The sequence below is a fragment of the Rana temporaria genome, chromosome 12 (assembly GCF_905171775.1).
Source record: "Rana temporaria chromosome 12, aRanTem1.1, whole genome shotgun sequence".
NCBI classification, from domain to species: Eukaryota; Metazoa; Chordata; class Amphibia; order Anura; family Ranidae; genus Rana; species Rana temporaria.
Window position 1 is genome coordinate 100,448,178 of NC_053500.1, and position 12,629 is coordinate 100,460,806.

Below are 12,629 nucleotides of genomic sequence, written 5' to 3' on the forward strand. Positions count from 1 at the left end.
CTGCTCTCTGCGGTTGTCAATGTAAAGTTAAAGGAGAAGTCCAGCCTGAGCTTTTTAGGCTTGGCCTCTCCTAAGGGTCACAGGAGTGCTATTCGTTTTGCACTCCTGTGACCCGTTTTCAGCAGAGAGCAGTCTGAAATTCGCTCTGCGCTGACATTCCTGCCATCAGTCAGGGCAGCGCGTCATCATGACTTCCAAGTCGGGTTCCTCCAGCTGCCCTGATTGATGGCAGTCTCAGCAACCCGCTGAGACAGCCTCTCCCTGTCCCTCCATAGCTCAGCGCTCCAATGAGCGTGGAGAAGCAGAGAGGAAAGACGCTGACTGACAGCAGCTTTTCTCTCTGGGATCTGTGAGAACCGAGCCATCAGCGATTTTCGGTGGCTCGGTTCTCAGCACAGAGATGGCGGGGGACAGATGGAGTATCGGTCTGATGTTCCATCCACCGAGGCAAGTATGAATCCCCAAAAAAAAACTTAAGCCTATACTTCTCTTTTAATGACATCTGTTTACAGATCGTAGTGCAAACTGTAGAATCGGACAGGAATTGGATTGCATGGGTCTGAACACCCATGCCATGCGATTTCAGTGCAGACCATAAAAGGGTCCCGCACCATTTTGGTGCGAATGCGATGCATTTTTAGCCATACAAACTGTATGACTGAATTTGCATCGCACAGACATCACATGTAATGTGCACAGTAATGCGGTGTGAACTCAACCATAAGGTGCTTTTTACTACTTGTTCAAAATGTGTTTAAGGGATATTAAAGGCTTTTTTTTTATGGCAAACATGTCATACTTACCTTCTCTGTGCAGAGGTTTTGCACAGAGCAGCCACATTCCTCCTCCTTCTTGGATACCCTGCCCACACTCCTGGCCCCTCCCTCCTGTCAAATGCCCCAGGAGCAAGCCGCTTGCATTGGGGACATCCAAGCTGGCACGCTCCTGAGCTGAGGCGTGTCCATTCAGACATTGAGCCGTGGCTCAGCCTTGCCCCCTCTCTCTCCTTATTGGCTCACTGGCTGTCTGGCATGATCGAGAGGGAGCTCCGGTAAGTATGGTGGGAGGGGCTACTGCACACGGGTGTTTACCTTCATGGATATTATCCATGAAGGTAAAAAATCTTCAGCCTTCCCAAGGAAGGTAAGGACCATGCTCATCGTATGAACTATCGGCCTATCTCCCTACTAAATGTAGACTTCAATTTTTTTTACACGTATATTGGCGTCAAGATTACAATCTCGCCTTCAGGATATCATCCACCCTGATCAGGCCGGGTTTGTACCAACGAAGGAGGCAAAGGATAACACTACTAGAGCCTTAAATATAATTAATTTAGCTCATCTGCATAAAATACCATTGTGTTTGTTATCCTCTGACGCAGAAAAGGCCTTTGACAGGGTGGATTGGACATTCCTGAAGGAGACGTTAATCCATATCGGGGTGGGGGAGGGGTTTAGTAAATGGGTAGAGGCTATATACTCAGCTCAATCTGCAGCTGTTAGAATCAATGAGGTAACCGCCTCATACTTCAATTTGAGGAATGGTACAAGACAGGATGTCCGTTGATTTTTATACTAACTTTAGAACCATTTCTGCTATACGTCCGAGGAAGCATGGATATTCAGGGTTTTTCAATAGGCAAGATGGATCATAAAGCTGCGGCTTTTGCAGATGATATACTGTTTTGTATTGCATCTCCAGAGACCACATTGCCAAACCTATTAAGAGTTTAATCGATATTCTGCTCTGTCAAATTTTAAAATTAATATTCAAAAATCGGAACTGCTTAATATTACCCTTTCTCCTGCGCGGGTTAAAGCTCTTGAAGCTTCATTTTCTTTTCCATGGGCTTCATCTTATTTGACATATCTGGGGGTCAAACTGACTCCCTCAGTAGACAAAATATTCGCAGCTAATTTTCCACCGATAATGCGGGGTTTGTCGGCTGACCTGGAGAGATGGAATAAGGGGCCCTATACATGGATGGGTAAAAATGCGATTCTTAAAATGAACATTCTGCCCAGGTTATTGTATCGGTTTCAGACTTTACCGATTAGTTATTCCAGGGCCATTTCTGAAATCACTGCGTAGTATTTTTATCAGATTTATCTGGGCAAAAAAGCACCCACGTCTATCCTACAATCTTCTGGCCAGGCCTAAAACCCAGGGTGGTATGGCATTCCCAGATCCAAACCGATACTATCAGGCAGTACACCTTGCCAGGGTTATGGCGTGGTGCAGATATGGGGGATATAAAACATGGGTAGCAATTGAACAATCGTGCACCAATATTCCACTTCAATGTGTGCCATGGTTAAGGTCAAATGTGCTTGGCATATTGAGGAACCATCCTTTGATAGGTGCAACTCTGCGAGTAATACAACAAAGCCATTTTTTCTCTAAGGAAGAATATTGTATCCAATATTGGGAACCCCAGAATTTCCCCCTGGATATACAGATAGCCGTTTCAGACAAACAGCGAGAAAGGGTAAATTTTGTCTAGGTCATTATCTTGAATATAGGCTGAAGACTAGGGCGGAAATACAATTGATGTTTATTCCACCACTGGATCCATGGCGGATGCAGCAACTTACTCACTTTCTCAGTTCCCTTCTTCGTAAGGAGTGGTCAGATCGTCCGAATACGCCCGTGGAAAATGTATGCTTGGTAAAAGCTCCCTCAGCACATGGTGTATCTGAGATGTATAAACTGTTAATACAATCGTCGGAGGGTTATGCCCCGGGATTCCTTCAGAAATGGGAAAGAGATTTAGACATTACATTGTCCTGAAGAGCAGCGGAGATATATTTTACATTTTACTCATCACTCCTCAACGGCTACTAAGTACCAAGAGCTGTGTTATAAAATTCTCACACGTTGGTATAGAGTCCCATCATTGTTGCATACAATTTATTCGGAAAGGACGAATATGTGTTGGCGGTGTGGCAGAGGGCAATATGCTCCATATTTTTTGGTCATGTCAAAAACTGCAGGCATTCTGGGCCAAGGTCCGAGATATGATAAGACAGCTGACAGGTCAGGACCTGGGTTCTGAACCAGCCAGATACTTGCTCCATCTTTCAGAGCTTTCTAGGCGTAAATATAGTAATTCGATGACCGTACACCCTCTGAATGCAGCCAAGTCATGTGTATCAGCTCTCTGGAAGCGGTTATCTGTCTCGCAGTGGCTTAAAAAAATAGCTGAAATATATACTATGGAAAGAGGTAGTGCTACTATTCAAGGCAAAGAAGAAAAGTTTATTTAAAAATGGTCAGCGTATGTCTGCTCTAGAGAATATGGCTATGCACTGGCGGAGGCGGAATAGAGGAATATTTTTTTTATATATATATTTTTTTTCCTCTGTTTTTGGTTTGTTTTTGTGTTTTGTTGTGCCGGCTTGATAAATAGGAAGGACAATGAAGATTATCTATACCGTCAGTATATCTAGAAAAGAAAAAAATTTGGAACTAAAATGCTCTGTAAATTCCTTTTTATTGCAGAATCGATTTGTGATATGTTGTATATGTGATACGTATGCAATTGAAGTATGTTTGTTTGTATAAAATCGATTAAAAAACAATAAAATATAGAATTAAAAAAAAAAAAATCTCCAGCCTTTTAGAACCACTTTAATAGTTCATTTGTGCATGGTTTGTGCACATGTTCACTTTAGGTTGATGTCTGTACCGTCACCACTTATTGGTAAGCAATGGACAATAATCAATTTTTCACTGGATGAAACACAGGGATGCTATATTTGTATTTTGCCTGGGCCAAACTTACCCTTGTTTTACATGTATAGGTAGACTAGTCACACATGAGTGCTTGGTATGTGACTTAAAGTGTGCTTTCAGTGCTCTTAATGCTTATTCACCTCTGATGCTTGTCTCCAACATCCCTTGAAAGCCTGTCTTTGCTCTTTCTATTTTTTCATAATTTGGCCTACTGCTCACTGCCACACGGGCTCTTTTTGAAAATCTGCAGTGTCTGCTTTGAGTCCTCCCACACATGCTTTTCATTCATTCTCCTCTGCCCTGAATTTGTCAGAATGTGAAACTTAGGACGTATTACGGTTGCATAAAACTGTTCCACTAATGATTCATAATTTGTCTTTTTTGCTTTTTCAGGCCTCTCATCTCATACCTGCGCAAGTTTTATTACTATGATCAACAGGAGGAAATTTACCTTTGTTTAAAGGAGGCACGACATGTTCCCAAAATGGAATCTGGTACTGAGAATTCCACGTAGCAAAGCTCTTGAGTTTATTTGTGTTGGATGCAGGTAATTGTACACCCAGCCAAGTCTAGTTGTACTCTGTATATAGGCCTTTCGTTTCCCTTCACAGTTTGAAATCAATCTTATGAAGTTTTTAATAGTGTGTGGTTGTAAACCTTAAATTTTAATTTAATTTATTTTTGTAAAATAACAAACATGTTACACCTGCTCTGTGTATTGGCATGAACCTCCTCCTGTGGGCCCCCACTGGCACACTCAGATCCTCCTCTTCTCGGTTCTGCAGGTTCACTCCTGAGCTCTGCTACGCCCCCTGCTTTCTACTCACTAAATTAGGCCGACTCCGGCTGCTGCCTGTGAGAGAAGCATTTTTTGTGTAAATTGGTATTTTTTTTATTTGCTAAAAAATTACCCCCAAACATTTATATATTTTTTTTAAAGCATAGGCCCTAGAGCAGGGGTGGGGAACCTTTTTTCTGCTAAGGGCCATTTGGATTGTTCCATCATCATTCGGGGGCCGTACAAAATGATCAACTTAAAAATGAGCCTGTTATATTTGGTCAAACATTTTTTTTTTGTATAATCTTTATTTATATACTCCATTTTTACAAATAAAGAACAAAGGAAGCACAATGGGCATGTAAAAAAATAAGGCTGTCAAAAAAGGACATGAACTGTCGCCACATATTTGGTCAAACATTTAATTAACTAACCGCTAATGTGATGGCTGGAACTGCTTCTCTTTGGCGAGGTGTGTGATGTTGGCCGATATTGATGATGTTGCTACTCGCAACTGGTTTTCCAGGTTTGCGTCGGTCAGTCTGGAGCGCAGTCGACTGCGATGGTAAGTTTTGAAAAGAACTGCTCGCAGCAGTAAGTTGTTCCAAACACAGATGCATATTTTAATGCATGTCTTCTCAAAGTTGGGAATTCATCATTACTTAGGTAATGCTTGTAGACTCAACTCAAGCTGTGGGAGGTTGTTGTACCTAGCTTTCAGCACATCATCGCTTTGCAGCTGAATTATTTCATGTTGTAGGTTATCAGGCACATCAGCTGGTTCCACATTGAAAGGTGTAGCAAAGATGTTCAATTCCATTTGTTTACTTTTCACATCCTTGAATCTTTCATTAAATGCCTTAATTCGTTTTGCACATTCACCAGCATATTCTTGTGTCGTAGAAGGCTTTTGTCCTTCCAGAATGGGGAAATGCACCGTTTTATTCTTCTCAAGTTGCACTTTCCACAACCTTAATTTACCTTCAAATGATTTAACGTTTGAAAGCAGGGAGTTGAGAAGCTGGTTGGGGCCCTGCAGCTTGACGTTAAGCTCTGAGAGGTACTTGGTAATGTCCACCATGAATGCTAGATCACACAGCCACTTGCTATCGGTGAGTTCCATGACAGGTTTTCCCTTCATCTCCATGAACTGCTTTACTTCATTCTGCAGTTCGTAAAAGCATGTTCCCGCAACTCAGCCACCGCACTTCACAGTGATGAACAAGATCACCATACTCGGTCAAGATCACTTGGTAACTCCTTAAACTGGCGGCTGTTAAGCCCTCTGTTTTTGATAAAATGTATGCATGACACTACAGTTGACATCACATTGTTGAATCGCAACGATTGTGCACAGAGACTTTCTTGGTGTATGATGCAGTGGCATATAATTAAATCATTTGGATCAAGATTGAGATGACTCAGTTCTTTCTTGACAAAAGCAACTAACCCTTTTTGTGAGCCAACCATGGCTGGAGCTCCATCTGTAGTAAGGCCACTTAACTTTTCAAAAGTTAGCTCAAGTTTTTTCATTGATAAAACAAGTCTCTTAAACAAGTCCTCACCTCTTGTAGTGTCATGCACAGCTTCCAGTGAAAGCAGTTCCTCTCGTATGTCAAACTCTGCAGTTATCCCACGAACAAAAACAGCCAGTTGAGCAGTATTTGTTATGTCCGTTGTCTCGTCACAAGCCAGAGAGAAAAATTGGAAATCTCCTGCAGAATACTTCAATGTTTTTTCAATATCTTGTGCTAAGTCAGTAATCCGTTCTAAGGCGGTTCTCCGAGACAAACTAACACTCTGAAACAATTTTACTTTGTCTGGCACTAACAAACTCTCCCTCTACATGAGGCCTGAGCTTCTTTGCGATTAGCTCAGTCACTACATAACTCGTCTGAATAACGTTGTCTCTGTCATAACGAGGTCTAGTGAAAGTGGCTTGTTGTGATTCCAAACTCCGCTGAAGAGCATTGATTTTATCCAGGCGCAATTGGCCCTCCAATTCGCTGAGTTTAGCATGTTTTGAGCTGTAATGACGCTCCAGATTCACTTTTTTCATTACTGCTAATGCATCGGCACAAACTAGGCACACAGGTTTGCCTTTGACTTCAACAAAAAAATAATCATTTGTCCATTTCTCTTGGAAAACTCGACACTCTACATCAATTTTTCTTTTCTTTGTAGTCGCCATTTATATGATCGCACACCACTTTTTATAGTTTTAATAACTAACTATCCAGTGTGTGAACACTTTCGCCTCCCTGGCACTGACTATCCTCTGAGTTGGTTCTGGAAAAAAATGCATGCCAGACGTATGAGTTTTTGTGTCATGGTAGATACAAAAACACAATCCCCACAATGCGATTCCCCCAATCCCCCACAATCTGCTGTGACTCACACTGTCAGAACTTAGAAGGAGCCGGAACTACAAGGTAAACATCGGCTCCTTCTGACAGCTCCGCAGACACACACTCAGCAGCAAAGGGGGGGGGGGGCGGATGGAATGATTTTGCGGGCTGCAGGTTCCCCACCCCTGCCCTAGAGAACAAATTTGTTGATTTTGCAATTTGTTGCATCGCACAGTATTTGTGCTGCATTTTTTTCTAACAAATTTATGGGAAAAAATACACTTAAAATAAAATGTATGCAAAAAAAACACAATACCCAATTTTTTTGTAAAATATAAAAAGATGATGTCAAACCGCGTAAATAGATACCAGACATGTCCCCCTTTATAATTGTGCATGCCCGTGCAATGGCGACAAACAACGTATATTTTATTATCTACTATTTACTTAACGTTTTAAAGTGGTTGTTGACCCTTACAAACCACTTTTTGCTAGTTAAAGGGTCACTAAAGGAAAAACATTTTTTTGCTGAAATGACTGTTAACAGGGTATAGACATACAAGTTAACTGATTCCTTTTAAAAATTATTAAAAATAGATTAAATTCAATCATATAATGTACCTGCAGTGTCACTTTCGTTTTTAAACTGGTTTCGTGTTTCTGTGAAGTAAAGAGACCCACAGAACAAAAACAAACAAATCCAGGGCAGTGTTTTGTTTTTATCTGATTGGTTCTGAGGAGTTTTAGACACACAGCTTGGACCACAGTGAAAAGCTGCCATGAGATTTTTCATAAGGAGCCAGACAAGCAGGAAGTGTGGAGATCACAGCAGAATTACAGCAACTTCAAAGCAAAAACGAACAATGAGGACATGAAACCAGTACTGCAGTAAGGTAAAGGAAGCTATTTAGCTAAAAAAACCTGCACGGTTTAGGAGATATCCCCCTGTATCTGCATGTGCCAAAGTTACCGGCTGCTCCCACGCGGCTCCAGCCAATCACAGAGCCGGAGTCCGAGGCCTGGAAGGAGGAGGGGCAAGAAGATGGATGCAGCCTGCACAGGGGGCAATGCTGGATTAGTTTGCAGTTAAGTGTCACATAATGGGCTAGTATGTGTTGCATACTAGCCCATTATGCTTTTAATTTGCAGGGTTTGCAGTGAGCAAAAGAAGTAAAACCCATCAGGGTTTACTTCCTCTTTAAAAGGTTACCCCAATGGGGTGAAGCTATCATCTGTGGGACAGGTACTCTTTATGAAGGAATCTGGGGTAAAGAAGACCCAAAATCCCTCCTTTGCACTGGAAAGTATCCATAACTCCAAGATCAGCGTTTTTGTATTCTTTCGATTTTAACCACTTAAGGACTCCTTCACGCCAATTTACGTCGGCAGAATGGCACGGCTGGGCACATCAACGTATATGTACTTTAAGCCCAGCCGTGGGGTCGCGCGCGTGCACGCAACCCGGTCCGAAGCGCCGCGGGACTTGCAGACCCGATCGCCGCTGGAGTTCCGCGATCAGTCCCCGGAGCTGAAGAACGGGGAGAGCTGTGTGTAAAAACAGCTTCCCCGTTCTTCACTGTGGCGCCGTGATCGATCGTGTGTTTCCTTATATAGGGAATCACAATCGATGACGTCACACCTACAGCCACACCCCCCTACAGTTAGAAACAGACATGAGGTCAACCCCATCAGCGCCCCCTTGTGGTTAACTCCCAAACTGCAATTGTCATTTTCACAGTAAACAATGCATTTTAAATGCATTTTTTGCTGTGAAAATGACAATGGTCCCAAAAATGTGTCAAAATTGTCAAGTGTCCGCCATAATGTCGCAGTCAAGAAAAAAAAATCGCTGATCGCCGCCATTGGTAGTAAAAAAATTTTTTTTTATAAAAATGCAATAAAACTATCCCCTATTTTGTAAACACTATAAATTTGGCGCAAACCAACCGATAAACGCTTATTGCGATTTTTTTTTTTTACCAAAAATAAGTAGAATACGTATCGGCCTAAACTGAGGAAAAAAAAGTTTTATATATTTTTTGGGGGGTATTTATTATACCAAAAAGTAAAAAATATTGAATGTTTTTCAAAATTGTTGCTCTATTTTTGTTTATAGCGCAAAAAATAAAAACCGCAGAGGTGATCAAATACCACCAAAAGAAGGCTCCATTTGTGGGAAAAAAAGACGCTAATTTTGTTTGGGAGCCACGTCGCACGACCGCGCAATTGTCAGTTAAAACGAAGCAGTGCCGAATCGCAAAAGTTCGGTCAACTTTTGACCTCCTGCAAGAGAGGCAAAAATGTCATCTACTCTGGGTAGGGGATACTGGTCTGTCTCCATTTGGCAGTGCAATGCGGAAATCGCCACAAATGCGCAAGTCCCACTCACTTTACTGGTACAACTGGTGATCCCCACTCGCTGTGTTCTACCTTTTGAGATGACACCTTGTTCCTCCAGCCGACTTAGTTCAGCTTCCACTCCTGCTCGGAGTGCGAAAGGTACTGTCCGAGCTTTGAAGAACTTGGGCTGAGCGTTGGGTTTCAGCTTGAGTCTCACACAGCTATTCTTTATTTTCCCAAACTGGTTGTCAAAGATCTTTGGGAACCGCTTCTTCAGGGACACCACCCATCCCTCATTATCTCCTAATGGAATTGTTACTGTGTTACAGGGGTTCATGGCAATGTCTGGTATACCAAAGTGAGCAATTCTCTGCCAAAGAGAGGGGGTCCCCCATTTTCTAGGATATATAATGGTATTCTCTTTGTCTGACCCTTGTACAATACCTGTACTTTCGCATAACCCAGTGGGTGAAGTATCTGTTTTGAGTATGTCTGCAGTTTTATTGGTATTGGGTGGACAGTTGTTCGGGTCTGAATTGTTTCTGGGTGATAACTGAAACTGCTGCTCCTGTGTCTACATCCATCTTGAGTTTCTTTCCCTCAACAGTTACCTCTACAGTCATTGCAGAGGGTGCTGAATGCATATGATGTATGTCTAATCTGTGGAGCACTTCCTCATCCTCTGACTCCGTTGATGATGTATATCTTCCCACCATAGATGTCTTTGTCTTGGGGTTCAGAGGTTGTTTTTCTTGCTTCGGCACACGCGTTTAAGATGGCCTGTCTTACCACAATTATGACAGGTCTTAAACTGGCAGACTTTGTGGTCATGGTCTGTATGCCCACAACAGTAGCAGGCTGATTCCCAGCTTGGTGGGGGTCTGTATTTCCAGTTTGCGGTAGTTGGCTTGACTGCTGTTCTGAAAACTTCCTGTTTCACCTTTTCACTTCTGCCCTGGGGGTTCAATTCCTCCATCTGGCCATTTGCATCACTGAAGCTGTCTCAATTGCCTTGTAAGGGTAAGGTCTTTCTCTGTTAACTTTCTCTTTTGACAAACTTATCTCTCAGTGCAGTAGGTGAGTACTTCCCAAAAGAACAGGTAAAGGCTAGTCTGCGAAGGGCGAGCACACTGATTTATTCACCAGGCTGCTGCCGCTGATAAAACCAAAATCTTTCCACAATATCTAGTAGTTAAGGCTGGAAGTGATCCTCTAACATTGTCAGGAGCTCTGCCAGTGTTTTAGTTGCTGGTTTTACAGGGGAAAGGAGATCATATGTCTTAGCACCAACCACTGTCAGAACAACTGCTACTTGCCTGTTGTCTGGGATGGCATTTGCACCGAAATACTGTTCCAGTCTCTCAATCCAGGAACGCCAGAATGTCTGTTCTCCATCAAATTCACTTAATGTCCCAATCAATGACATTTCCCTGCTGGGCTCTGTGAGTGTTTTTATCCAGGTGACAATCCACACTGCCTTTGTGTCCTGTCTGTCTGTCTGTGTCTCTCTCTCTCTCTCTCTCTCTCTCTCTCTCTCTCTCTCTCTCTCTCTCTCTCTCTCTCTCTCTCTCTCTCTCTCTCTCTCTCTCTCTCTCTCTCTCTCTCTCTCTCTCTCTCTCTCTCTCTCTCTCTCTCTCTCTCTCTCTCTCTCTCTCTCTCTCATACTTTGTAAATCCCATCCTTTTCACCACTGTTGTATTCTCTGAGTTGTGCGAGACACAAGACTCTGGTCTGGAACAACATCGCTGTACACTAAGATGACCAGATTTTTCAAATTAAATCCGGGGACTTTTTTTTTTTTTTTTTTTACTAGTAATGGCAGCAATCAGCAACTCTCTGCCCCCCGCCTCACAGCCTGTCAAGACTTACTCTTCGAGTCCTGGCTACTACTGGGTGGGGAGCGAAGGTAGATCACTCCACCAGTGAAGGTATGGAGATAAGCAGGCAAGGGGCTGGCCGGGACTTGAGCCAAGGCAGAAGAACATGCGAGCGGAGCTGAATGGGCATGCACCCGAAACTGACGAAATATTCCCTCCGCTTCGAACAGCACATGATCATCGGGGACCTCCCGGTGGACCGGGGGTGTGCGATTCAGATTTTTTTTTTTTTTTTAATATATTCTGCACCGACTGTCTTTGAAATTGCCCCAAACCCTGTTCAAATCCAGTCCGGGGACAGACTTGGTCCGGGGACAGTGTCCTCAATCTGGGGACTGTCCCCAGAAACCAGGGATGTCTGCTCACCCTATTGTACACTCCAACATACATCTCAGGACAAGTATATCTTCTTATGCTTCCTTACATGTGCTCTAAGATGGCTGCCCTTGACATCACTCCTGGGTGGAGCCAGCCTTAAAGTGACAGTACATGTGGAACCTTTCAGGTATAACACCACATACTGGGACAAGTTGAGTTTTTTAGGCTGCAGACAGAGACACAAGCTGGCGCTTGGTCACACAGTTCTATGGAGATGGATTTATTTCCTTGGATGGCTTCTGTTTGATTATCTTGTTACCTGAGATCATGTGAATGCATTTTCATTGCTTTTACATAATTGTATTAAAAGTTTTGGTGTGCTCCCCTTGTTTTTTGTTTTTACACCTGTGTGCAGTAAAAAAAAAACGATGGGCTTTATTAACAGTAAAAATTATACAAACACAGTGTAAAAGTGTATTTAGAAATAGGATAGTAACCCACTGATATTAAAGGGTAAAAAAACTGCGCTTACTGAAAAAATTCAATTTAAAAATTATAAAAATAAAAACTACTCCAAAGCAGCAATAAATGTGGGATATAACACAGTGAAAATGGAAAAGAAAAAATTGCGTTAATGAGTCCAAAATGGGTTATGCTATATAGTACAGTCCAAAGGTTGACACAATAACTATCCTGGAAATTGAATTATAACCTGATGGAAGGCATGCTTACCAGATAGTAAGCCACTAAAGCAGGTGGCTTTAACCCAGCCCAGCCCTTTGGTTAGTGAGATAACACTCACTCCTCCAATGATGGTAAGTTCCAAATGGGTGGGAAGTTGACTCCAACAAAGGTAAATATTAACCCAAGAAAAAAATATAACATAGCGTAATTCTGTCCAATCTGATGATCATTTGACAGGACTAATATCAAAATTTGAAAATTAATAACTGCACCCAGTGATATCAACTTGCACAAGTGTACCACCACCGCATAAAAAGCCTCCTTACCAGACGGCAAATAGTGCACACAAAATTACCACCACCGTATGGAATATCCCCTTACCAGACAACAAGCACCTGAAAGCAAATCATAAACTGACAGGGATCTTCTATCAAAACCAGACTGCGGGCTAATGGATGGATGGATGCAGGACCTCCACATGTAATCTGTGTACTCCGTGGAAATAGGTGTTTAACCCAAGGAGAAATAAAAGACCATAGTGTAATA

General features: G+C 42.5%; 1 protein-coding gene across 3 annotated transcripts in view; it reads left to right on the top strand.

Moving 5' to 3' along the window:
• The window catches only part of SOCS7 (suppressor of cytokine signaling 7), a 110,240-nt gene that overhangs the window by 80,126 nt on the left and 17,485 nt on the right, over positions 1 to 12,629 (top strand). For all 3 annotated transcript variants that reach the window (XM_040329848.1, XM_040329846.1, XM_040329849.1), the window contains one exon: positions 4,132 to 4,285. In XM_040329848.1, coding sequence (XP_040185782.1) covers positions 4,132 to 4,252 — 121 coding nt within the window. In that variant the 3' untranslated portion in view covers positions 4,253 to 4,285. The remainder of the gene's footprint in view (positions 1 to 4,131; positions 4,286 to 12,629) is intronic.